Below are 27,696 nucleotides of genomic sequence, written 5' to 3' on the forward strand. Positions count from 1 at the left end.
AAGCCAGAGGCGGATCCGGCCTGCAGAGGGGGCGTAGTTGGGATGGTTCCTCGGCCGCCGGAGCCCGGCGAGCGGCGGTGAGGGCACGGCGGCGGCAGGTAAGGAGGCGGCGGTGGGGCAGGGAGCGGCCTCCGAGGGTAGGTGGCCGCGGGGCCGGAGGCCTGCCTCCCGAGGGCGCGGGGGCTGGCGCGGTGCAGTGGGAGCGGGCCGGCCCCTGGTCGCGCGCGGGTCGCGCGGGACTTGGCTGCGGCCCCCGGGCGCGCTCCCGGTCCCCTCCCGTCGCCCTGTAGTCGGGGCGTTGCTGAGCACCGGGGAGTCCCTGGCCCCGCGCAGTCTCGTTTCCCTGCGAGCCGAGAGCGCGTGCAGCGGGCGCAGGGACGCCGTCCGGGTCCGGTTCCGAAGGCGCTGAACGTGGGGCTCTGGGCACAGCGCCTGCCGCGTGGTGGTTTAGCTGCTCCTGAGGCCCCGAGACGAGGCTGGCATTCGGGGGTGGTCCCTGAGCTGCCTGACCGAGGCTTGGGAGCTGCGGGAACCGGGGGCGGCGGGGGCGGTGCGGAGGTTTCACCCCAGAGGCGAGCGGGTTCCTGGAGCAGGGAGTGCATCCTTTCGCCGCTCTGGAGGCTGGAAGTCCAAGGTAAAGGTAGCAGCGGACTGGTTTCTCCTGAGGCTGCACTGCTCGGCTCCCAGACACCCACGTTCGTGCCGCATTATCACATGGCTTTCTTTCTGTGCAGGTGCATCCCTGGTGTGTCTGTGTCCAGATCTCTTACGGGGACATCAGTCAGATGGGATTAGGGTCCACCCTAATGGCCTCATTTTAACTTAATTACCTCTCTGAGTATCAAATCTCCAGTCCTGATATACTCTGAGGTACTGAGGGTTAGGGTTTCAACATAGGGATCTTGGAGGGAAAGGATTCAGCCCATCAGAGAAGGCATTCACCAAAATGGACAAGAAAGAAAACGTTTTCCAACAGAAGTGACAGCATGGCCTCCCGGTTTAAAAAGAAGGTGCTTGAGTATTTTGTATGCCTCATTCTTGCTCTCTCCTGCATTTGTTGTTTGTTTTTTTCATTTGTTCCCCCTGGGGCGAGGGGCTCTCTTCAGTCTTTCTCTGTAACCCAGTTTTTCAGCTTTCAGCACACATATCTCTTCCTTGAGGTTTTTTCCTCTGACCCTCCTCCTTCAAATTAATTTCTACTTCCCTCATTCTGTATCTCCAGGACAGTGCTGTTGTTTTTCCTGTGTCTGGGGCATCGGGGTACAAGAGCACCTGGCTGGGGGAGTCCCAAAGACACTGCTGACAAAATCCAAAGGCAGAGAAATGGGTGGTGGTGAAACAGGAAAAGGATTTATTTCAAGGAGGCCAACATGGGGAAGGCAAAGACCATCTCCAAAGTCGTGGAAGTGCTTTCAGGTTAATATTAAGGAAAATCTGGGACAAACGTTGGTGGATAAGTGCAGCTGGGCAGTGAAGGAAGCCCAATGTTGTCTTGAGGTCAGTCACATGGGGTCTTCCTGGTTCACGGCAGTGCTTATGGCTTGAGGGGGTAGTTTCAGTCAGTCGGGGGATGCATTGCCCATGTGGTCTTTTGCCCGAGTTAAGAGATGAACCGGGAAGAAGAACATAATCAGAAAGTGCAGACTGAGGTTAGAATGGAGGGAGTTGAATTGCTCGTTCACTCTGGTGGACTGACACTTCCTGAGAGTATAGGTGACCACATGTGAGTTTTTCACTCTCATACCCTCAGTGTCTGGCATGGAGTGACGCTCTATAAAGTTAGGTGAATGTGAAAACTGAAACAGTCTGTGGAGGGCAGGGAACAGGTCTGTTTATCAACATTTCCTCCTCACAACAATGTCTCGCACGTGTCAGGCACACATTAGCAGTTCAGCCTCATTGGCATGCATAGCATTGTAGGGTCAGCGTAGAGCTAGAACAAGAATCAGACTTGCTTGCTTGAAGCCATTGCATTTGTCTTGGGGTTTGGGGTCGGGTGGGAGGTGGATTAGGAATAAGCTGTTTGAAAACCACCATGGATGGCCAAAGACAAAGGTAGGCCCACTTTAAATTAAGGCAGGCTGGGTGCTGAGGTGTGTGAACTGTGGACCCTTGAGAAGTGATCCATTAATGGCCCCAGAGAACAAACTTCTACACATTCTTATTGTTTTGACCAGTTGGTAAACAGAACAGAAAGCTCTTTGCTCTAGGAGCCTCTCTACAGGATAAAATTCCGTTCTGGCTCTTTTTCCCTTTAGAAGCACCTCACCGTTCACATTTAAGCTTTTCCTTGTGTTTTTCTCTTTTCCCATATTTTCGTTCCTTTTGATGCCTTTCAGTCCCTCTTCCACCATCACATTTTTGGTATAGGTTTATAGCATTTAAAATAGGAAGATAGGGGTGCCTGGGTGGCTCAGTGGGTTAAAGCCTCTGTCTTCAGCTCAGGTCATGATCCTAGGGTCCTGGGATTGAGCCCCGCATTGGGCTCTCTGCTCAGCGGGGAGCCTGCTTCCTCCTCTCTCTCTCTGCCTGCCTCTCTGCCTACTTGTGATCTCTGTCAAATAAATAAAATCTTTTAAAATAATAATAATAAAAAATAAAATAGGAAGATACTGGAGCTTCTGGCTGGCTCCATTGGCTGAGTGTCTCATGCTTGATTTCCGCTCAGGTCATAATCCCAGGGTGCGGAGATCAAGCCCCATGTAAGGCTCTGCACTGAGTGTGGAGCCTGCTTAAGATTCCCTCCCTCTCACTCTGTTCCTCCATGCCCCACTCGCATGCTTGCTGTCTCTCTCTCTCTAAAAATAAATGGAAAAAATGCTTTAAAAAATGGAACAGGAAGATACTTCAGAAAATGATCTAACCCAGTAGGGGACCCCTCCATTTTTACATATCCCAAAACTGAGGCCCAGAGTCTCCACCCATCCAGAAGCAATGTATTGAGCACCTGCTGTGTCCAGGGATACACTGATCAATAAGACAGACGTAGTCAGTGTTTTTACCGCAGATTTTTGTTCCTTGTCACACAGCATGTGTAACTGCGGAGGTGGAGATGGGTCTGTGCTCTTCGCGTCATACCAAGCACGCTTTCATCCTCACCTACGCTGTATCTAGGTGTGAGGCGTGGGTGGTAGACTGAAGGGGCAGCTGATTTGGTCCAAGGAACGCCTTGTGTCTGTCATGTGTAACTCAAATTAGTGGTTAAGCATGTGGGCTTTGGAGCCGTTCCCTGGCTTTAAATCCTAACTCTGTCTTTTATTGTCTGTTACTTAATAGCTGTATCCGTGTTTTCTGTACCTGGTCAGGTTATCACTTGCATTGCAACAAACTACCCCAAAACTTAGTGACTCAAAAACTTACTTTTATCTCACAGTTTCATGGGCCAGGAATTCAAGCAGGGCTCCACTGGGCAGTTCTTCAATTCCATGTGATATTCAGCTGGAGGCGGGGGCTGCTCTGGGGAGTTAGAAGGGGCTGTATTCCCATATCTGGGGACATGGGTAGGGGGGCCTGGAAGGCTGAGCTCAGCTGAGTTCTTGGGCTCCACATATTCTCTGGAGTTGGGCGCCTTACAGCCAACTCGGGCCTCCAGAGTCACTTTTCCAGAAGAAAGACAGTGGTAGCGGTCAGCTCTTAGGGCCTCAGCCCAGAAAGGAGCACAGCTTTACACCCTTCCTTTTGCCTGTTCCATTGGTTAATGGGTTAGGGTTAGATTCAAGGCAGGAGAGACCTAGATCCCACCTCCCCTTGGGAGGAAGGTCAAAGTTGTAGCCGTCTTTAATCCTCCAGGTACTTCATTGCCCTCATGTATAAAATGAGGATAACAATAGCACCCTATGTTTATCATGAGAATTAAATGAGTGTGAATGAAATATGAAATGAACGTGATAATTAAAAGGGTGTGGGTAAAGGGCTTAGCATAGTGGCTGGCATGTTAGAAGCATTTTACAAGTATGTGCCATTTGTTATTACTGACCTTAGGTCTATGATAAGTTGTTATTTATAGTTGTTATTCCTAGGAATTTAAGTAAATTGTTTTTTCACAGCTCTCTATAATCTTTTTGGGGAAGTACAGGATTGACGTCATGAAGCCATTAGAGAACTATACCGACTAGTACTGTGGAGTTAACGATTTTTACAGTCAGTGTAAATTGTGGGAGAGTTTATAACTGTGCATGTTACTTCTATAGCTAGAAAATGTCTAAAGCAGATTCAGAATATTTGCTGCAGTGTAGCATTTAAGTCTATAGAGGAAGGTTTTGTGTTGTATTTTTTTTTTTTAATTTATTTATTTGACAGAGAGAGATCACAAGTAGACAGAGAGGCAGGCAGAGAGAGAGGGAAGCAGGCTCGCCGCTGAGCAGAGAGCCCGATGCGGGACTCGATCCCAGGACCCTGAGATCATGACCTGAGCCGAAGGCAGCGGCTTAACCCACTGAGCCACCCAGGCGCCCTTGTGTTGTATTTTTAATGTCTATTTTCTCATGAGCCATAGCATAGCCTCATGGGCTCCAGGGTCAGGAACTAACCCGGGCTTTGGAACACAACAGTTTTATGATCTTGGGCTAGTTACTTAACTCCTCATTTCTTAATTTCCTCCCTTATAAAATGATGATGATAGGGTTATGGTGGCATTATTTGAGTTAGTGGATAGAATGTGCATAGCATGGTTCCTGGCCCTGGTAAACAGTCCGTAAATGAGAGGTCATAAGAATAAGCCAATAATCCTTTTCTTTTCAAGCCACCAGTGGGGTGAGGGTAGGTGACTGATCACTCCATCATTTATCTGTTCAGGTCCCCTGAGGATTCAGCACAGGACAGTACCCCACCAGCTGACCTCGTGCCTCCTGGTCCATAGTCTTGTGTTAGGCGATACCATGCTCTCCCAGTGCCGGTGGTGTTGCTCTTTATAGGTGACATCACCAGTTTTCATCGCATCCTGCTCCGATCTCAAACCAGGAAATCAGGCCAATGCGCCAAACTCACATATCAGAAACTAAGCTTTCCACAAAGAAATAGGGGACTCAGAACAAGGTAAAGAGCTGGGGGTGAGATGGTGAGGGTGAGTTTTAAAGATTCAAAGTTGAGGGGTCATGCATTTGGAGACGTTTAGCAGAAAGTTGGGCATTTGGAAGTGATGGTCAAAGCTGAAGTTTCACATTTAGGAGTTGTCTGCTTAGAACAGACAAAGGCTAAGAGTATATGTGATCGTCAAGGGGAAGAAAAGGCTTAGGGGATGAATCTGAAAGGACATTAACATGTTGGGGCTCATAGAGGAAGAAGTACAGCATAGAGATGGAATAGGTCAGGGGCACAGTAAGAGGGCCCAAAGGGTCCTGGGGAGGGAGGATGTTGAGAAGGACATGGGCAGACCAGCTGGGGAGAATGGACTGAGGAAAGGCCACTGTGGACAAGTCTGTTTCAGCACAGTGAGAATGGCAGCAAGGCTGCAAGGGGGAAGAGGACTCGTAAGAAAATAAAATGGGGGCTGGGGGGACGGGATCACTGGGTGATGGGCTTTAAGGAGGGCACCTTATGTGGTGAGCCCTGGGTGTTATACACAACTGATGAATTACTGTGTTCTACATCTGAAACTAATGATGTACTGTATGCTGGCCAACTGAATTTAAAGTATAAAAAGAATTGCTATTTTGAGAGGTGTAAAAGAGAGGCTTGTGATGAGTAGATGTATCTAGCAGGAGGCTTTTGTTGTCCTGTTTTGTTTTGCTTTTTCTCCCCGTGGGACAATCTTGGTGTTTGCAGGAGCTGGTGAGCCAGTCAGCTGGGGACAGAAAGAAGCAGCAGGAGAGCTGAACATGAAGCCAGATCATGTTCATGGGTCAAGGGAAGACAGGAAGCTGACTTTCCGTAAGAGAAGGCACTGCTGTTTCATCCTGTAAAGCTGAAGGGATCACGTGAACGGTGAGGGAGAAATTTGGAATTGAGAAAAGAATTTAAAAGCATTCACGTTACATCAGCTTACCTGTGGGCTCAACCATCTAAGTGAAGTCAGGGACGCAGTCACCTTTATGGATGAGGGACACAGACATGGTGGAATTGAAGAGAACGGAAAGGACTCAGAAGAGCTGATTTGAGAGCATAGAGGGAGTCAAAAAGACGTAAATAAATAAACATTACTAACTTGCCAATTAGCAATAAAGGCTAACTAGCATGGATTTTAATAGTTGAGTATCTGCTCTGTGCCAGGCAAGGATGAATAAGATGGTACCCTCAGAGCTCACAGCAGAGTTGGAGATACAAATGATGGGGCATAATGAAAAGTTATCTTATGGATGAGATCGCAGAGGAGGGACCCCAGAGTCACACTTCAGGAAGGAGCAGTGGGGAGGAAGGAACACGTTTTAAAATGGCAGGAAAGGCTTCTAGGAGTCGGTGACCGCTCAGCTGAGCCCTCGCAGGGAAGTGGGCCTTATCTGAAAGGTGGGAGAGTCCAGGGTAAGTAAAGTATTCCCAGAACAAGAAGTATCAGAACCAAAGGCTCTTGGGGAGAGAGCAAGGCAGAGAGAGATCTGTAATCTGCCTGCTTGAGAATCACCTGGATGCTTCCAGCACACATGTCTACATCCCACCCTAGACTGAACAGAACTCTCGACAATATCCAGGAATCTGCATTGTTAACAGGCTTTCCAAGTGTTCCTTATAGATGACATTCGTTGAATATTTAGTATGTCAGTTGCTGTACTAGATGTTCACGTGTCTCACGGTGATGTCTCACAGTTGTCTCAGTAACCCATGAGATAAGATGAGCAAAGTGGACATGGAGAAGTCATTTGCCCAAAGTCATGCAGGTAATGAGCAGTGGGCTAGGGTTTCAAACTGTCCCCAACACAGCTCATTTAGGGAGGCGCAGATAGTTTATTTTGGCTGACACATAGTGGGTACAATGGGGATAAGGTGATGGTGATGATGGTCACGGTGGTGATGGTGATGGTGATGGAAGAAGGAGCTGTGTTAAAAAGCTTGGGTTTTGGCTTCATGGTTTAGTGACTTTCAGTAATGCTTATGCACTGAGGATGAAAGCAAATAAAGCAAATAACGGCTTTTCAGGTTTTTAGTGTAGCAAACTGCCATGTTAGCCTCCATAGGCTTGTCCTAGTCTGACTTCCTTTCTCCCTACTACATTTCTTCCCATGATTATGTCTCACTGGACTGTGCTCCTGGGCATGATCCCATGCCTTCCTTATCTGTGTATTCAAGTGTCTAGCTCTCACTACTGTATTTGTTCAGTTGTGTATCGTGTACTTGTGTTGGAGGGGGGGACCTGGCATGTTTTGTCTTGTTTGTTGTTGTACCCTTAGTACCTGGTGCCTGGTAGTCAGTAAATAGATGTTGAAGAGATGTGATACCTTCTGTATTGACCCTCTCTTCTTCTCTCTCTCACACACACAGACACACGTACAGCGTGTCCTGCTACTGACTTGGCTTCAGCACTCTCAAGCTGATTAGCAGGCACCTTATGCATTCTAGTGTTCCCTCCCTGGGGTACCTGCAAGACAGGTGTCTGCTATACTGGTGCCCTAGCAGAAATGCAGGAAGGAACAGACGAGGCTGGGGCGCCCAAGGGGCTCAGTTGGTTAAGCGTCTGACTCTTGATTTTGACTCAGGTCATGATCTTAGGGTTGTGAGATTGAGCCCCACGTTGTGCCCCATGTCAGGCTCCACACTCAAGGGGGAGTCTGCTTGAGATTCTCTCTCCTTCTCCCCCTCCTGCTCATGTACATGCAGCCGCACATTCTCTCTCTCTCTCAAATAAAATCCTTGGGAAAAAGGAACAAATGGGCAGATATGCCACTTTGTGATACCTCTTTTATTATTGTCTAGTGGTGCTAGTTTATTTTAACTTCTTCTGTATCTCCCCAAATAAGCTTCTGATTTTCCTACCTTTCGATTCAGTGCCCCTTGTATGGGTGCTTAGTAAATATTGACTGATCTCATCCAGTTGACTTTTGCCTAACTTCCAAGTGTCTGTATGTTCTCATTGAACTGTTCCTAAGTAGAAAGGACGGAAGTGCACATAACGTTATCGGGGTCATATTCTACATGGACCCTGTCAAGTATGGTGGCTGTTTGGATAAATTAAAGGCTAGTCACTCTAGCCACTTTTCAAGTGCTCGGTGGCCACACGTGGCCAGTGGCTACTGTAGTGAGCAGTGCAGGTGCGGAGCATTTTTATCGTGCAGAGGTTTCTGTTGAGCTGCACTGGCCAATGCCTAAGACACAAGGCTTTTGTGGTTCTTTGTTGGTTCGTTGGAAGTGTGACCAACTGGGAATCATGACCATGAGCTGCCCGTCAGTCAGTGGGTTCCAGGGCAGTCAGTTCCCAGTCGTATCACTGAATCTCAGTCTCATTCACGTTCTTTGTTGCAGGTCTCCCGGGTGGTTGAGCATGGACTCAGTGGCCACTCACAGCTGCCATCTCCTCCAGCAGCTCCATGAGCAGCGCATTCAAGGCCTGCTTTGTGACTGTATGTTGGTCGTGAAAGGAGTGTGCTTTAAAGCACATAAGAATGTTCTAGCAGCGTTCAGTCAGTATTTTAGGTATGTATTTAGACTCTTCTTCCAACTGCACAGAGGAAAAGCTCTTCTACCATAGATATATTTTGACTAAATTTTATCTTCTTCCTGGATTTCACTGTCCCTATCTTTGTAGCACATTGTGGATTTTTTGCTTTTTGTATTTAGAATAACCTGTGAGGCAAAGAGGCTTTTAACTAAAATATATTTGGGCTGATTGAATGTATTTTGGCATTCTGTCTTTGATTTTAATAGTTCTAATTAATGTCAGTCCACTCTATATATTTCTTATCCTTTCAGGTTAAAAAGATTGAGAAGTAGAATTCCTGGTAAGAACTTCCCTGTGATTAAAAAATTAGAGAGGGGAAACATCCTATGTTCTATTTTTTTATTAAAATATTTTAGTGTTCGTTTTGCATTTGAATATTCGAAGAAAATAAGTTTGAATATAATTTACTTATTAATATAATCATTTTTCAGTTATTAAAGTTAAGTATTTATATACATTTTCTGATCAGCTGAGATTTGTCTAAGCACTAAACCTTCTTTTTTAAATACCTTTCTTTTCCTTAAACTGCATACCATTTTACTGCTCTAGTAAACAATATATGGAACGTGATTCCATCTCTCCTTGATAATCTTGAATCATCCAGTTAAACCTCAGCTCTCATATATGCTCTAAGTACAGATGGTAGAACAGGTCAGCTCACTGAGGTGGGCAGCGCTATTTGTCCCTATGCAGCTTAGTCTCAGACTTGGCCTTCCCTACCCCTTTTTATTTTGTTCTTCCCTTCAGGTAAGAATAAAGCTGAAGGCTGTTTGGGGGAAGCAGGTGATACGATTAGATAAAATGTCTTCAGCAAACTTGCAAGACCAGTTACCTAAGTCAGCTTGCTGGTTTATATGCAGTACAAATTGGCTCACCTGGAACTCGATGTGTAGCCAGAATAAAATGCCTGGGCTTTATGTTCCTCCCTTTCCCTCATTAACTCATAGGCCTTTTCTTTTTCTCACTGCTTGTTTGTGGACCATTGGGTTGCTGAGAAACCTCTAACAGATCTGATTACAAAATTAGTATATGTAAGTCCCTAGAGCTTCAGATTCATAGAGACAGAAAGAATGGTGGTTGCGAGGGGCTGGGGGTGGGGAATGGGATTGATTGTTTAATGGGTACAGAGTTTCTTTTGGGGAAGATGAAAGATTCTGGAAATGGCTGGTGGTCATTGTTACACAACAATGTGAATGTACTTAATGCCACTGAATTTACAGTTTGAACTATATTTAAGTATAAAGTTTTTTAACACTTCAGAGTGGATCAGATGTGGGGCGCTTGGGTGGCTCAGTTGGTTAAGCATCCCAACTCGATCTCAGCTCAGGTCTTGATCTGAGGGTTGTGAGTCTAAGCCCCGCATTGGGCTCCACTTTAAAAAAAAAAAAAAAAGGATCCAGTGGTTAATATGTATGTTTTGTCACAAATCAAAAAATTGAAACAGAAAAGTGAATATCAAATGTTGGTTTATTACACTATTTTTTTTTAAAGATTATATTTATTTGATAGGGACACAGCAAGAGAGGGAGCACAAAGCAGGAGAAGTGGAAGAGGGAGAAGCAGGCTTCCCACTGAGGGAGCCTGATGCAGGGCTTGATCCCAGGACCCTGGGGTCATGACCTGAGCTGAAGGCAGACACTTAACCAACTTAGCCACCCAGGCACCCCGTCATTTCTTTCTTTAGACATTTTTAAGGCACTTAGATATGGAAATATATTTGTTATGTGTTTTGTGCCCTGAAATATAATTTGTCAGGCTAGACATGAAATAATGAAAAATGTGTGTCCTTTAGTTTACTATACTCTATTTAAATGCAATTAATAATACATATGGATAACTACATTTTGAAAGGAACAATGAGTGTATTTCAGAATTTTACTTTGTGATTTCTTATATCCAGCACAGTAATTTAAATCATCTGAATTGCTTTGTTGAATGGCTTATCAAAACTTGTTAAAGGATTAAAATATACTTAATTTTAAAATCTTGCCATCTGTGGAAGGATAGTATTTTTTAAGGGTATCCTGAGCATTATTTATAGGAGAAAAATTATCATACTGTAAACAGATATCCTTTCTTTTATCAGGAGCCTCTTTCAGAACTCTTCAGGCCAAAAAAGTGATGTTTTTCACTTGGATATTAAAAATGTGAGTGGCATCGGGCAGATCCTGGACTTCATGTACACCTCTCACCTAGATCTTAACCAGGACAATATACAAGTAATGTTGGACACAGCCCAGTGTTTGCAAGTTCAGAATGTTCTGAATCTGTGTCATACATTTTTAAAATCAGCCACTGTGGAGCAGCTACCGGGCATGGCTTGTGACAGCACGTTCTCCCTGCAGGGCGCTCTGCCTGCAGAAGTGCACTGTGCTGGCAGCGAAAGCTACCCTCCTCATTTGCTGCAGGAGTGTCCCGCCGAAGTCCAGCAGAGTCAGGTTCTGGCCGACTCCCACACTCCCCCTCCGCCACCCGTGACTCTCCCTCACTGTGCAGGCGAGGCATCCAAACAAGCGCCCGATGCGCTGGATGGCCCCTGCCCTGAGTTGCCTTTCAGACAGCCGAGTTACTACTACAAGCTCAGAAACTTCTACAGCAAGCACTACTACAAACAGGCTGCGGGTCCCAGCCATGATAGGACAGCTGAGCAGCCCCGAGCTTTCCGCACAGCTGCAGACCTCGGGGCCAGCGACAGCCAGTCTTGCTCTGGCAGTCACCCCGAATGTGTCCTGGAGTCTTCAGAGCACTTGCCTCCCCATTTCTTGGCCCCGCCCTTGAGCGACTCGGCCCCAGACCCCGAGTCGGACAGCCTGTGCCAGCCGCCCACCAGACAGCTGAGGCTCAAAAAGGCCATTCACCTTAAGAAGCTAAATTTCCTTAAGTCCCAGAAATCGGCGGAGCGGCCCTCCGAAGCCAAGCCGGACGACAGCTTAACAAAGAGGGTAGAATGTGCTGGTGCAAATACTACCGAGAAAGCCAGCAGCCACGGTCCTGAAGAAAACGAAGGCGAAGACCTCGTCCATGCTGAGCATTTTAACTGCATTAACGAAACGGAGAGGCCCGAAGAGGCTGCCGCGCTGGAGGACCAGGCCCAGATGCTTCCGTCACAGAGACAGTACGCGTGTGAATTGTGTGGGAAACCTTTTAAACACCCAAGCAATTTGGAGCTTCACAAACGGTCACATACAGGTACACTGATTCAGTACCCACAGGCAAAAGGAAAGGAGATGATGCAGACGATCAGACACCACTGCCTGCTCCTGCTTTTGTAAGAAGTTTTGCTGTTGCTTGATGACGTCATTGATAATGCCTCCCACAGTCAAGGAGCTTTAGCTGCTTTTTGTGTTTTTGGTGATTACTTTTACAGAATAATCGCCAAGATCTGTAGATGCTTTCATAGAACCGGTTTGAAAAGATGGTGCCCTTTTCATTTTTAATTATGGTTGTACATGATAAAGTTTCCATCTCTAAAGAAGTGTAGTGAATTGTTTTGATGCACTGAAAATTTCAAATATACCCTAAAGCAGATAAGCTGTATTTGCCCTTTAGAATTAGAGTAGGTTTATGTTTTTTAAAGCATGATGTTGTCGGTTCATTCAGACTGAACTAACTTAGAGTAATAGTAAGAGTTCTCTGGGAAGTAATTTTCATATCAGATTTTTTTAAATTCTGGTTTGGAAGGAAGAGGTAAACTTTTAATAAGGGTCAGCTTTAACCATTTGATATTTTTAAATGACGATTCTTCCACTTGGAACATTGAATTTTCAAAGTCTTACTACCTTAATTCATACCTTGTCCCCTTTCCAAAAAGTTTATTTTTTTCCAGGTGCTCATTTGAGGTGTGACATAGTACATATTCATCACATGATGCAATTACGTTTTACTTTCCTTCCTGTAGTTAAACTTGATGACTCTAATACACTGTTATAAATTAATGACAGTTATAAGCATGAGAAGTAATACACTAAGGGATGCCGCTAGTGTAACCGCTTTAAGATGCTTATGTAATTGTGATTGCTGATCTGACATTCTGTTACCACTTTGGATTCCCCGTTTGTGCAGGTGTTTGCTACCTCCTTGTATTACTGAGAGAATTAATAACAGCCGGAAGCCCTTCACAAGTTTTAATGTATTTGAACACAAGGTGCTTGAACATAAGGAGGAGGAGTTCAGAATTAGTTTATAATAAGGCAGTATTTTTATTGACTCCGTCTTGCTGGAAGAACTTGATTTAGGTCATTCTGTTTGCATAAATTTCCTAGAGCCGAGTGATCATTTGAGTTTGTATTTGAGAAGCATACTGGTTAGCTTTAAAGGAAACAGAAATGACATTGTTTGTTCTGAAGGAACATCTTTGGATGCCCGTAGTCATACAGTCCTGGCACAGATGTTTCCTGGGGCAAAAACTGAGGAGGGCAGCACTTCTCAGATTATGGTCTGGAGAGCCCCTTCAGGGGGCCTGTGAGGCCCAGACCATTTCCATCATAGTTCGTGACGTTACTCGCTTTCTTTTCCTTCTCCCATGAGTGTGCAGGGGAGTCAGCTAAAGGCCACAGCCACTCTGGTGGCCAATGAAATGTTTGGTCGTATGTTTTAAAAATCACTGCTTTCGTTTCTGATATGGGCTATATCAACAGATATAGCCTATGTAAACAATAGCTCCTTACGGGTGTGAAGGATCCTAAGAGTTTTTTTTTCAAACTGTTCTAACTCATACCGGGGGCTTTCACTTTAATCTCCCCGTAATTTCAGACCTAAATATCATCACCAAATACAGGATTCATGTGATTATAATTATTCAGGGTCAAAACCTCCACCTTGGCCTCGAGGAAACCATTAAACAGTTTTAGGAAAAGATCAACATAAAAATGTCCTGGCAGGAGCTCAGAAAGCTAGCAGAGTAGCAAACCCGAGCAACACAGTAAGAAGAGAAACGTGAATTTTTAAAAAGAATCTTAATGAAACCACTTGATTTGAGGGGAATGGGGTAAAAGGAAGGTTCTTGATCTTCAAGACCTAAGAGGGTTTTTACAGGTGAAAGGTGGTATCTTGAAGTACACTTTTAAATAGATCACATTCTAGAGACTATTCAGAACTACTGTGGCCTCTTTGTAGTGGAGTCCACTCTGCGTCTGTTCTATTCCAGAATGCAGTTATGCAGAGTTCCTAGAATCAGAGGTGAGAAGTGGGCAGGGAGGCTCATCTCCCATGCTGAAATCTCATTTTCCCCATCAGCATGTGTCAGCTGAGGTTGAAGGGCGGTGGAGAGGGGCTTCTCCCGGCACTCTCTGTCTTGGGCTCTTCTGTGTGTATGTCTTACGTGGTGTGAACGAGTCACCCTCGTGGCATCAGCAATTGCTGGTGGAGGAATCAGGCTGCAGGGCAGGGGACACGATGCTGCTGTTGGGCAGATCATCTCTGCTCACCATCTCAGGGCCAGAGAGAATTCTAAGGATGTACCAACCACCCATTTTTATACTTTGATAAAGAACAGGACACTCCTTTTTGAAAGGACATGGGCAATAGTTTTAAACATTGTAAATTACTGTGCAAATACGATTAATGATTTTACAAGTTGTTATTTTGTTTTGTTTTAGGTGAGAAACCTTTTGAATGTAACATTTGTGGGAAACATTTCTCTCAGGTGGGAATACTCTTATTTACTGTTAATAATTGGAAACCTGAAACCCAGTGTTTTCTTACTATTATTATTACAAATAAGACCTACATTTGGACTTATGAGAGAAGCCTCTGATGGTATCTGTAACTTTCATTTCACACTAAATCAGGAGAAAATAATTTTAAAGAAAGCAAATTTTTAGTTCATTGGGGGGAAAGTAGCATTTTTTTGGTAAGTGTGTGAACTCCCCCCCAGCCCTCCTTAAGGATGGGTGCAGTCCTAGTATCCTCTTTTCTTTCATGAGTGACATTTCCAGTGAACCACAGTGAGCACACAGCTGGGGGCTGCGTGCAGCTGGGCTAGATCTGGGACGCATGGCGTCTCACTCTTTGGAGGCCCGAGGTTGTTAGGAGGTGGGGAACAGCAAGCGGTTCTCGTTCCTGCTCAGACTGCCTTTTAGCTGACTTCCGACAGCTCATCTGGACACGTGTCAGTTCTCTCGTCTGGCCCATGTGTGCCGCACCCTCCTTTGGGTCATGTGCTGATCTGACACTGGACAGAAAGGAACCTAGAGATTTCATGTTTTGGAGAAAATGTTGAGGGAACCTACTTCTGAAGTAGGAGGAGGCGACCTGCTCTGCCCTGCGCCAGGCCCTGGCATTCCAGGGCATTCCAGAGGTGCACGAGAAGCCGCCACCGCACAGCTGTTCATACACCCGGCTGCTGCCGGGCGCGGTGGATCCTGCAGTAGCAACTGCTGCAGATGCTGTTCCCCGGCCATGGACTCCGGGCCAGGCCTTGATCCAAGAGCAGAGCCCTCGAGGCACCGTGTTCTGACACATTCCCCACAGAGCCAGCTCTCCCAGGGTCCCCTTCATCCTCCCACGCACCCAGACCTGTGCTCTCCGTGACTTCTCACGCCTGCGGGCCCCCGCGTGCAGTGACTAACCAAGTCCAAAGCTCTGCCTTTGCGTCTTTAGTCCGCACTTGCCACCCAGGAGAACTCCAGGCACCCGCTAAACATGCAGTGAATTTTTGCAGAGCCGAGGGGAGTCCTCACCCCTCCAGCTACTGGGCACTAGAGACCTTGTGTCTTCATTGCTGTCACGCCCAGGGCTTCCGAGCTGGGGCTATGGGGCCAGGCAGTCTGCATTTGGATCCTGCCCCTGGCTTACTGCTCAGGTCAGCTCAAGCAAGCAGCCTCACCATTCGGCACCTCAGCTTCCTTGTGTGTAAAGCCGGGGAGATGAGATGACTAAGCCCATCAGGTGTGTGTGTGGAGGGAGAGAGTACCTGAGTTGCGGGGAGTATGAACTGCTGCCTGGCACGTAGATAGTGCTCAGGGGACATCACTTTCCCGTCCCGGTGCCGGCCCCTCTTTTCTTGCAGACCAGTCTTCTGCCACCATCCTGACCTTACAGCTCTGGGGTGGGGGAGAGACGAAGGCCTGGACTAATGACTGTTCATAATTAGCAAGCATAACTTCTCTGGGCCTTGTTTTTCTAATTCTTACAACAGGGATATACTGCCTCATGGGAGTGTTAGGAGCAGTGACTGGAACAATAGACACGAAAGCCCTTCATCCTCTAAAATGTGGTGATAGTGTAGGTTCTGTCCTCCTTGCTTGGGAGCCTTCTGTGACTCTTCATTGCTAATCAGAGGAAGCCAGCCATTCAGGTGTCTGGAGTCAGCCTTCAGCCTCCTCTCCTGGCCCCAAGGCCAGGCGAGGATCCCCCTTCCGAGACTCCGATTCTGTTGCTCTGGGGTGGGACTCGCGTGTTGGCGAGTTGTATTACAGTGACTCCAAAGTGTGCCACTGAGGTGGGGGACCACTGCTCAGCTCTTGTCCTGCACTTGCCCTCTTGGATCTCGTCAGGGGCAGTCCAGCTGACAGATGCCACCGAAATCTCCTCTGCACTGGCGTCTGTATTTCTGTCCCATTTTATGAATGCAGGATTATGTATAGTTGCAGTTTTTGGATATATATTGCTGTTTCATTTCATAGCCAAGTTGTGAAATTTTTTATGGACAAGGACTTCTTCGAAAAAACTTCATGCAGCAAGCGTTTGTTGCGAGCTTCCCGTGTCCAAGGAGCTCTGCCGTGAGCTGGAGAAATCTACGTAGGGAGCAAGACGGGCAGAGAAAAGAGAGTGGTCATTTCTGCCTGGAAGAAGTGGTGTTGGGGTGTTTCACGCCCTCAATGTGAAATGTGTTAAGAGGACACAGCCCCAAGGACGAGCAGGCATTTGATAAGCCTCGGGGTCTCTGGCATTCTAGGCCAAGAGAGCTTGTCGGCTGCTCTATATGGGGATACTTTGCGAATAGTGCCCACTAACTAACCATTCTTCACCTTAAGCCAAGTGTTCCCTTCTTAGAATGAACTGGAGTCAATGTTTGTGGTTACACTGGATTGGAATGCTCCCATGCTGTTGCTGGCATATTTGCTTCAGTAGAAGGGAGCTTGTAAATATTTTCCCTTTTGGAAGTCTTAAAAGTGAGAAAACAAATTTACCAATGAGAATCAATCTTTTATGCTGTTTACTCAATTTATATTTAGTAGGATCAGTCTTGGAAGAAAAAAAAAGTTTACCACAACCTTGACAATGAGTTGTAAGCAGTATTGTACGTGAGCTTTGAGAAGCTACCATAATCGGAGATTGTGACAACAGACTGTTCGTCTGTTAACATCATTCTAGATACGGTCTTTGCGTGGATCTCAGCCCTCGGGAGCCCTGCATACTTGAGAGTGGGGGTGAGGCTCCGTCCACAGCACCAGGGCCCCTATGTGGAGTAGAACCTGGACCCGTGGGTACCCCCAGAGGAGAAGGTAGGGAGGGGCAGGTCTGTGTATCTATGATGTGAGCAACAGGAGGAGGAAACCTGGGTGCACTGAGCTGGCTTTGGGAGAGAAGAGCGGTTTGGTCTCTCCAAAGAGGCAGAAATGGACACTTTGAGCAGCTTTGTGCAGTGCCTTCTGGCAGTGCTGTCTGGAGAGGGGTGCCCCAGGTCCAGGGCGTGGTGGGAAGGACATAGCTGTAGGGAGGAACCCTGCCCAGAGACCGATGTGCTCCCCAGGGGACTGGCACGGTCTGGTGCCACAGGCAACGTGCAGAAGTAAGAGGGTTTCAGGGAGCTTCTCGTGAGTCATGAGACTTCCGGCCCTGAACTGGTATCCGTGCATTCCCAGTGTTGAAGGCCCTGCTGTCAGGAGAATGATCACTGCCATTTAGGTGACAGCTCTGTGTTCATCTCCAGATTTTTTTCTCCTCTGTTAATTTTATTTTGTGAAATCCTGAAGCCCCCAAACTCTAGATGACTTTTAGGATCTGAGATCCCTTTTGTGTCTAAACTGGTGTGATTCCTTGGCTGTTTTTCCTGTAAATAATCTGTTGCCTTTAGAAGAATGCTCTGATAGAAAATATATGCTCGGTTTGTCCATGTTTAAATACAGATGCTCACGTACCTATTAGAAGGAGTTATTTTTTTAATTATTCAACAACTCAGATGTTAGTTCTTTTCTACAGCTAAGTTTTTCTCTGAAAAACCCTGACAGTTCCCTCCTAATTTAAAATATTTGCTTAGAAGGAGCAGAGCCCCCTTCCATGCTAATATTCTGGAACACAGCTAGACAGCACGGCAGCGCCGCCAGCCTTCAAGACCACAGTCGGGCCTGGGTCGGGATATTTGATCCCCCCGTAGGAGACAAGGCTGATTACTTCCTTCCCAGAACATCTGTTCACTTTTCCGTAGACTGTGACACTACGACTTTGTAAGGGAATTGTGGCGACATGGAGACAGGCATCTGCAGCTGCTGAGCAGAATGCTTCATTCTTGGTGATCTCTTACTAATCGATCGCAGGTCCTGTCATGATTATGGGCGAGAGCGGCCACATACCCAAGATGTGGACTAGGTACTTAGCGTGACTTCCTCTGACTAGAGGAAGTCAGAGTTTACCAAAAATACAGATACTTGACCAAAGACAAATAATCTGGCTCCCCGTTTGCTGTGTAATTTGGCATAAATCATTGACGACATTATTGGCCTTTTTTGCCTGAATCTTTAAGTATTTAATCTACTCTTATACCAGTGGTCAGATCAATATGTGCTTCTTTTAACTAGTGGAAGACTTTCCTTACACCTTTCTGATATTAAATAGCTACAAAAAATTTTCAAGGGTTTGTTTTACTGTCTCTTATTACACTATTTTAAGTGGAAAGCCACCGTTACTTGCTTTGAAAACAAGTGATTGTTAGGCTTTACTTAGCAAGAAATGATGCGGCACTACTCAGAATTGACTCAGAATGCTTCAGTCATAATGCATCATTTACGAAACAGCTTAAAATAAGAAGGACTGAATTTAACAGATAAGCAGATGGTGCAATTCAAATTGTTACACAATTGATGAGCTTTTCTGGAATTTGGAATTGACTGACTTGAAACAGTCAGTGGTGCCTTAGCGTACCTCCAGCGAGCTGTTTCCCTCACGGCCAAGTGACTGTTGTGCTGAATCGTCAGCCCAAGCTAGTTTATTCTCAGAGACTTGTGAGGGTGTAGACTCACATAGCTCACATGAACCATGCTCATTTTTGGCCCAACCACGTAACAGGAGCAGCTGTTTTAGTTATCTGAATCGGAGTCTTTCGTCTGGAAAAGAGATGATACAGCAGTGGCTCAGCGTGGTTCTGTGATGCGTATAAGGGCCGGCAGCCCAAATGTAGACCGCGGTTGACAGCTGTTGTTTTATTGTGATTAGTAGCTGTTCTATTAAAAACTGCGGATTTCCCAGTGTTTTGCCCAATTCTTTCCCTTTAGTTAACTGAAATAAACCTGGGTTTTTTCTTAAGCCATATTTATCATATTCTGAAAGATAACATCTGACTCGGTGATTCCCCAGAGCCTGACACAGAGAATCTCCACATTCTGTGATGTAAAACCCCCAGACCACACTTTTCTCCGCTTGTAAGTCTCCACGCACATGTGGTCTTCAGACCATTTTCAAACCCATAGCTGTGAACTGTCTATGCATTTTGTTTAAAGTCAAGTTTGTAGATTTCCAAGGCCAGATTTGTTAGTGGGATGTCACTGCTCATTCTCCTTTATTGGCTTATTTTGTGCATAATGCCTGCACATATTACCCTTGGGTATATTCATTCATTTCAGTGTTTTTGTAACAGAACACTATAAAAAATTGGGCAGGGGACATGACAGATTGAGTCTATTAAGTTAAGTTCCAGCAATGGAGGATTTTGTTTTCAAATCCTAATTTGAAACATTAGCCAGGAGCTTTTTTAATACGAGGCAATTACAATTTTAATTTCAGTGTACTTTAGGCAATTTCCTATGGACTTCCTATTGATTATTACTTGGAGATCTATTTTGTGATCTCTACTTAAATAAGTTATTCTTTGTAAAGCCCTGCTATCTTCAGAAATTAGGAACATAAAAGGCCCTGCAGTGAGCTAGCTGCCCTGAAGCCCCAGACGTGCATTTTTGCACAAAGTTAAAAAAAACGACAGCCTGGCCGGGAGAACAGCCATGCTGCCATGGGAAGGCCTGTCTGCACATGTCTCACCTTCTCTAGAAGCAAAAGCAGGTTTTTGAAAAATCAGAAATCCTGAAATAATGAAGTACAGGGGCTCCTTTCCTTTTCAAGGAACACTTGAATATAGATGGTCCAAGTTAAAAAACCCAAATAAAGCACATCAAAGTCTATTTAAAATACAAGCTCAGCAGCCCCCAAAGCAGCCTCCACAGTGTGCTGGGTGAATTTCCGAGGGAAGCAGCACAGTGCACACCTGAGATGGGACAAGCCAGGGGCCCAGGTGGGGTAGACACAGAATGGAGACACGTCCGTGTTCGGCAGGCTGCTGGGCAGATCCTCTCCCCAGAGTTAGACTCAGGCTGGTCCCTGGTCTCCTTGCACCTGGCTGCTTTTGAGTCATGCTAATCTTCACTGAGAATGTGGGATCGGGACCTGGCTCAAGCTGTCCATTTTCCTTTTAAATTACAGAGTCTGTAAGAAAATTTTTCATGACTGGTGTGCTTTTTCTCCTCCCGCTTTCTTGCAGGCAGGTAACTTGCAGACTCACTTACGTCGGCATTCTGGTGAAAAACCATACATCTGCGAGATCTGTGGAAAGAGGTCAGTGCTGGGCTTAGTCCATTTGTAAGGAACAGCTCATAGTCTGTCTTTGAATTCAGTGTTTTCTGAGCCACCTGTGGGTTCCCTCTGTTGCTGAAGAATACAGATAAACCTTCTGGCTTTCCATGGGTTACATGGTAAGAATAAAAAAGAGAAATGTTAATTAATAGCAAATCTAGGACACGAGTCTTACAAAATGGGATTTTACATGAAACACAGTTATTTTGTTACTAAAATTACCATTCATTCCAAGAATGTCTATTATTGTAGACAGATGTAGCCATGGAAGTGACTGTCTTGTGGGGATAATGAGACTTGGCAGCCAGGAAGCCTGGGTGTCAGGAGAGAGGGCTGGAGGAAGTGCCCCGAGCTGAATCAGGGAAAAGCCCAAGGGCTCAGCAGTAGAGGAGCGGCCCTGAGTTGGGGCTGGGCAGGGCTGTGACTTGTGATGGAGTCTGGGGGGACCCTCCTTCCCTCATTGGGTTATTTGTCCGGAGTCCACATGCTCTCATCAAGCGGGCATCCTCAGGCAGCAGCCCCCAGTCACAGCGATTCAGTTGTTCATGTATTTCACCATTCAGCATTTATTTGGCACCTACTGTGTGCTGAGTGCTGTTAGGGGAACATAGAAATAAACAGTACAAGTTCTGCCTCTGATAAGGTCATCCTCAGGAATGGTGGGCAGAGACAGACAAATAGAGTCTGAGTCCTGGGCTGCAGCACAGCACGTGCCGTGGGGACACGAGAGCAAGAGGCAGCTCTTGGTCAGGTCCAAGAAAACCACTGTCTCTGCAGATGAGAGGAAGCAGAGAAGAGCTGCCTAGCCGGACGTGTGTCCCTTTCTGCCATGGCCACCTGAGCACTGACAGCCCCATTGTGTGCCGGGGTAGTGCCGACCACTTACTTCAGTGCCTCGTAGCATGGACCCCTAGCTGTTTCAGGGGTCCTGTCGCTTCACCATTGGTTTCGTTGTACACCACGTCTTACATGGGAACCTTCTGAACTTCTGAACTCCATTGAAAAGTAAGGCATATACTTAAAATCACATCTGTAGGCAACATCTTCTCCCACATGGAACCAGTTCTACAATTAGGTGTGGTACAGGGAAGCACAGCTGTCTGTATTGGAGAGCCTCGCTTGGAGTTGTTCCCCGGGCCAAGCTGCTGGCCTTCTCTGAAGAGAAAGATGAAACTAGGTAGAGAAACAAAATAAGAACAGAACACTTGCATCATCTTCTACTTTTGAAAAAGAGATGGGGCGCCTGGGTGGCTCAGTCGTTGAAGCGTCTGCCTTCGGCTCGGGTCGTGATCTCAGGGTCCTGGGATCGAGCCGGGCTCACTGCTCAGTGGGAAGCCTGCGTCTCCGTCTCCTCCCCACTCATGCTCTCTCTCGCTACCTCTGTAGCCGTCTCTGTCTCTGTATCTCAAATCTTTGTAAAGAAAAGGTAAGTAATAAAAAGGAAAAAAGTAAAAGCAAAGATAGTTAAAAATGCACATTCAAACGAATCAAGCCACTTCTCATTCCATTCTGAAGGAACGTAGGGAGCAGTTCATCTCCTCTCTCAGTGACTTGCAGTCACAAAGACTTGAATTTAATTGTAATTGAATTTACAAATTACATTACAGGTTTGCAGCGTCTGGTGATGTCCAGCGTCACATCATTATCCACTCGGGAGAGAAGCCACACTTGTGTGACATCTGTGGGCGAGGTACTCCTGCGTGTTTTCCTCCTTTTTGTCCTGAAGACTGCCGATTGCAGTTGGGCCTTCCGCTGAGCACCTGTTCTGGTCTCCCCAGGGTTCAGTAACTTCAGTAACTTGAAGGAGCACAAGAAGACGCACACGGCCGATAAAGTCTTCACCTGTGACGAGTGCGGCAAGTCCTTCAACATGCAGAGGAAGCTGGTAAAGCACCGGATTCGGCACACAGGGGAGCGGCCCTACAGCTGTCCCGCCTGCGGTGGGTTTCCGCTGGGCCCAGGCTGCAGGGACACCCTGCCGTCCCCAGTGGGGGCAAGGTGCCAGTCTCATTGGTTGTTTCAGTGTTGTGGGTAAATCATCCCTATTCTCGTAGGTAAGATGGAGGCAGTGTGGTTTCCTTACTGCCTCCCTTGGTGTTCTCTTGGTCAGTCCTGCGTTTACGTATCAAACATTCAGTGAGTCTCTGGGAGGCGTCCAGAGCTGTCCTGAGATGCTTTGCGGACAGAGCTGAGACAGAGTCCCTGGTGCCATGTGCTCCCGGCCCAGGTCAGCAGGGTGTAGACAGTGGGGAAAGTGAGGGAGACCATGGTGTGCCGCCCGCAGAGCCGGGCGTGGGAGCTGCAGTGGGCTGTCCTGCAGGAGCCTGAGAACGCACAGTGGGGCCAAGAGGGAGGGCTTCTCGGGAGCCGTTGCTGTGAAGCAAAGGTCCCATCCGTGGGCATCCGGTGCGGCAGTGGAGTCTCGGGGGGAGCAGAGGGAAAGCGGGGGCCCTCACCATCAGGGTACATCACTGCACATGTGAGGAATGGGGACTTGGAGTTACGTCCTCTGTCACGTGCGATCACAGTGTTGGAGCCTCGGAAGCACTGGGGGGTGTGTGCATGCGGGTGCCGTGTGCCCCTGACAAGTGCTTAACAGTGCAAACCAAGTCATGGAGGGATGAGTGGCCCCGGTTAGAGCACGTGGGGAGAGTGTTCAGGCCCAGCTGTGGGAGGGCTGGAGCCGAGCGCCAGCAGCAGCTCATTCTGCTGGGAGCTGGCATCTCAGGCGGGCCTTCCAGGGTATAACCATAAGGTAGCTTCATTTTTCTCTCCTGCTGAAATTGTGTACAGATCTCCTGGATACTGATTTAGGCAACTCCATGACTATTCTCCTTACTCTTGACTAAGAAAATTCTGTTGGGGCACGTGTAATGCAGTTGGTTGAGTTTACGACTCTGGATTTCAGCTCAGGTCATGATCTTGGGGTGGTGAGATCGAACCCGGTGTCGGGCTCTGCGCTCAGCACAGAATCTGCTTCCCCTCTTCCACTGCTGCTCCTCCCTGCTCGTACGCACTTGCTCTAAAATAAAAATGGTATTACTTTAAATCACAAATGCAATGTCATGACTAATGTAAATGTTGGTTCCAAATTACTATTACAGCTGTCAACTTGATCTGAGGTTAAACATTCTCTTTCCTCCTCAGCTAGGACTTGTTGCTGGTTATGACTTCAGGAGAGGAGGGAGCAGAGGGGGCCCTGCCGTCCTCACCTTATGCTTCTGGGCCTTTTCTTCACCTCAGTAACCATGGTTTCTGACCCTGTCGAGGACAGCCTGGGACCAGGGGCAGAGAAAAAGAGAGCAAGAGTGTTTATTCTTATAGCAAAGGGTCAAAATTTTATAACTGCTTTATTGAGGTGAATTTCCCATACCATAAAGTTTACCCATTTAAAGTGACCAATTCAGCGGTTTTGGTACATTATTCATAGAGTTGTGCAACCCTCACTCACCACGGTCTATTTTAGAATATTTTCACTGCCCAAGAAAGAAACTCCATGCCCACTAGCAGTCACACCCTGTTCCCACACTGCAGCCCAGGCAACCATTAGTCTGCCTTCTCTCTCTGGATTTGCATGTTCTGGGCATTTTGTGTAAACGGAATCCTACATGTGGTCTTTTGTAACTGACTTCTTTCACTTAAATCTGTGGACATTCATGTATAGTTTGTGTGGTTGTGTTTTCATTTTCTTGAGTTCAGAAGACGGGTTCAGTTTTAAGGTGGCTTCACATCCTGAGCTTTTTGGGGAATAGAGCTCCACCTCTTCCATGTCCCCTCCCTCTATCCCTCTATCCCTCCACCCCCCATCCCTCCTCCTGCCCCCCCCCATTTCATGCTGCTTCCAAAGACTCTCTCTCCTTCCCTCCTCTCTCTTCCTTTCCCAGCATTTCTCTGCACTTTCCAAGGTAGAAATGTGCATTTTCTTCCAGCCCTGGGTCCTAGCAGTTATTTCTGGAGACTTTCTCTGTTGGGGTCTCCTCCCCGCTCTGGGCAGTCCTCCTAGTCTGGATTGAGCACGGCTCCAGGCAGCTCTCTTGTAAGCACAACCTTTGTCCAGTCCCTGGAAACCCTGCGTCCTATGCTGCTGGGGGCTTCAGGCCTTAGCTGCGCACAGGGACCCTCCTGTCTACCACCAGCGCAGCTGGTCAGCTGCCTCTCACCAGATTTCCCAGGCAGGAGGCAGGTGCCACGCCTTCCATGGGGATGGCTCGGCAGTGTGGCTCCCCTGCCTTGACTGATGGGATCAAAGAAAGACGCTGGCCCTGGACCTCTCCTGGTGGGAACTCTGCTGTGGCTAAAATTCACATGCCTTAAGGACCCTAGAAAAGATCATTCCCGTTTTATTGAGAACTTAGCTTAAGGAAACAGGGAAAAGAAAGATGTTAATTGAAGATGGAGTATAGTGGCAACAGGTGGAAACACACAAACGTGCAACAGGTGAAGGAATGGTTCCGCTGCTTTGAGTCCATAAAATCGTGCCTGTGTGAGATAGCATGGGTTGTGTGGACAGCACAGCAAACGGTGAGAAGGCTGTTCCTGGGGCGTCCGCCAAGGCGACAGAACCTGGCACTACAAATGAGATGTAGACGTGAAGACACAGTCACCGCGGTGTACCTCTGTAGCCTGTGTGGGGAAGAAGTGCCAAGGCATGAGGCCCGTGCAGAGGCACCTAGTTTGATTGTTCAGAGGTGTGTTGAATCCCCCCACGCTGCCTGACAAGGGCAGGCCGGCTGAACATTCACACGTTTAAGGGAGAAGTTCTAAATGTGTGTCCGCATAACCGCATGGTGTGTTCTCAGTCCTCTATAAACAGGCCATATCTTCTGTAAGGTTATTTGGTGGTGGTTCTATTCTGACCTTCTTACCTACTCTTCTCACGGAAATAGATCCCCTCCCTCTGTCCCATGCACAGAAAGGAGATAGAACTGGGAGAAGTGTGTGTAAAATGACATCAGAGGCAAAAAGATGTTTTTAAGTTATAGATTGGCTGTGGTAGACTTGAGGAAATTAAAGCAAAACCGACGAGGTCTGCCAGCACAGGCCAGTGGGGCCAGGCACCTGGGCTTACCAGCCAGGTGCTCCCGTGTGGGGAGATGAGGGCTCTTGAAGGCACGCCCTGAGGTACTCACAACCCAAAGGCTGTAGGTCAGAGGAATGCTGCTGGAGAACGGAGGGGCCTTCCAGGGTGAGCAGGTGACAGGAGGGCTGGAGCTAATGTACGCTGAAGCAGGGTCATTCTGTGTTTTGGCAGGGGACGGGGGAATGCCCTTCCAGAACGTTCCCTAAAAGGGTCCCTTGCTCGTTTTGCAGGCAAGTGTTTCGGGGGCTCTGGTGACCTGCGCCGGCACGTGCGCACGCACACTGGGGAGAAGCCATATGCGTGTGACATCTGCGGCAAGTGCTTCACGCGCTCTGCAGTGCTCCGGCGGCACAAAAAGATGCACTGCCGGCCCGACGGGACCCAGGACACACTCGATGGGCTCGCTCACGCTGTTGAAGCCTCCGACCTGGACAGATCGCAGAGCTCGGACTCCTTTTCCCAGGACGTGTCTGTGACTCTGATGCCCGTGGCGGTCAAGCTATCCGGGCACCCAGCCGAGGATTCAGTGACAGAGTTCGACAGCCACACCGCCAGCTCCTTCTGCAAGTTCCAGCCCGCGGGGCAGCCACCCGGAGCGGGAGAGCCGGACAAGCTGGGGCTAGACCCTGGCCAGCTCACCAAACCTCTGCGGCAGCCCACACAGCCTCCGGCCTATACCTACCCGGACGTGGCCGCCGTGGCTAGCGAGCCTTCACTGCAGCCTGATGGCCTGTCCCTGGGCCGCTCGTCCCTGGCCGCACTGGACAACCACTGCAGCGATGCGCTGGGCAGCCGTGGGGCCGCCACACCATACAGAAACTCCGAGGGGCAGTTCTTTTCCAGCATGACGCTCTGGGGGCTGGCCATGAAGACGCTGCAGAATGAAAACGAGCTAGATCAGTGACGTCCGGAGGCAGCATTCCCAGCCTGGGAGCTTTTTCTGAGCCCAGCGGACCAGTGTCCGTGCTTCAGTAGAGAGCATTGTCCCCGTGGTAGCCCTTTCTCACCAGCCCGAGAATAGTTGGACCATTTCATGCTGATGATGACTGACTATTGGAAGCTTCTGAAGCCCACAACTGGGGAAGAAGGCCCGGTTGCTCCCTGTGCACACGGATGCGGGAGTGGAGGAGCAGACCGCCTGGGAAACCATCCCGCTGACCTTTACCGGTGCAAAGGGGTCAACTACTGTATGTCTCAGTCACGTTAAAGGTGAAAATTTATATATGGAAACACAAATATGTTTGCATTTTTACATGATTGAAATTTGTACTGTTTTGTATTTTTATTTACACAGAAAGTTTATTTGTATATGAAACCCATGCTATAATTTAATTTGAATAAGTGAAACTTGACTTTCTATATAATGTGTGTCCTTCAGCATTTTCATTAATTTAAAGAATGTTATGTATAAAAACTATCAACAAGGGCTTACCCTGCCAAGTTGAGTCCCAGCTTCAGGTCCGCGACCCAGGACGGTGGGCTTCAGAGGCCACTGGAACAGGGCCTGCGTCCGGACTGCTGCTTACTGATCAGGTCCTGGGCAAGCTTCTTAACGTCTCAGAATCTTCTCTGGGCTTTCTTTTCTATGCTCTGCAGTAAAAATCTTGTAGCACCTGTACCAGGTGCAAGTGACCCCATCCCCCATTTGCAGATTGCTGCCCAGGGTCAGTGGCTTGGCAGCACTTTCTGAATGTGTACCTCCTGCCCCACTGACCGGCTGGCTTCTGTGCAACAGAACGAGAGGTGTTGGGGTGGAGGGCTGTCCCCAGACTATCAAAGTGAGCTCAAGCACTGTGATGTAAATGCAGGTCCCCCTGGGGAACAACACAAGTCACTTGCCTGTGAAATGCTTGCACAAGAGATCATGGATAGCGTCTGTGTCCACTGGGTCCCCAAAACAGAGTACCACCAAGGAGAGAAGCAGGTAGGTAAGCGTTTTCAGGGGAAAATAGCATGGTTCCAGACTGGAATGCCTGCTTTGAAGTCAGGCTTGGGTTCGCTTCCAGGTTTTCCCAGCCACCACCGGCCCTGCAGCCCTGTAGGTCTGGGGCAGCAAGCGTGTAGTTACCCCCCTTACAGATGGGAGAACCTGAGGTTCACACGGGCACAGCAGCCTGCACAGGGACACACGGCCGGTCAGGCTGAGAACCTGCTCGCAGGTATGCCTGGGAGTCAACTTGAACCGCGGTGGCCACCCGTGAGTGGGGTTTTCCTCCTTTCTCCGCTGTCCTCATCTCCCTCTGGTATCCTG

At 47.7% G+C, this 27,696-nt stretch overlaps 1 protein-coding gene across 4 annotated transcripts; it reads left to right on the forward strand.

Annotated features, from left to right (window-relative positions):
• The first annotated feature begins 11 nt into the window (after positions 1-11).
• ZBTB49 (zinc finger and BTB domain containing 49) lies at positions 12-26,783 on the forward strand. 4 transcript variants are annotated; one of them, XM_045997286.1, is made up of 10 exons: positions 50-98; positions 4,795-5,034; positions 5,764-5,922; positions 8,389-8,559; positions 10,671-11,773; positions 14,182-14,228; positions 20,274-20,347; positions 21,973-22,055; positions 22,144-22,305; positions 25,676-26,783. In XM_045997286.1, exons 4-10 carry the CDS (start codon positions 8,408-8,410, stop codon positions 26,347-26,349), a joined length of 2,295 nt encoding a protein of 764 aa, XP_045853242.1. In that variant the 5' UTR covers positions 50-98; positions 4,795-5,034; positions 5,764-5,922; positions 8,389-8,407; the 3' UTR covers positions 26,350-26,783. The 4 variants fall into 4 exon arrangements, with proteins under 4 accessions (XP_045853243.1, XP_045853244.1, XP_045853242.1 ...); XM_045997288.1 differs by lacking the exons at positions 4,795-5,034; positions 5,764-5,922 and adding an exon at positions 735-1,010 and having other exon boundaries at positions 40-98; XM_045997287.1 differs by lacking the exons at positions 4,795-5,034; positions 5,764-5,922 and having other exon boundaries at positions 12-98.
• Positions 26,784-27,696: the final 913 nt, after the last annotated feature.

The sequence above is a fragment of the Meles meles genome, chromosome 2, assembly GCF_922984935.1.
Source record: "Meles meles chromosome 2, mMelMel3.1 paternal haplotype, whole genome shotgun sequence".
In the NCBI taxonomy this organism is placed as follows: Eukaryota; Metazoa; Chordata; class Mammalia; order Carnivora; family Mustelidae; genus Meles; species Meles meles.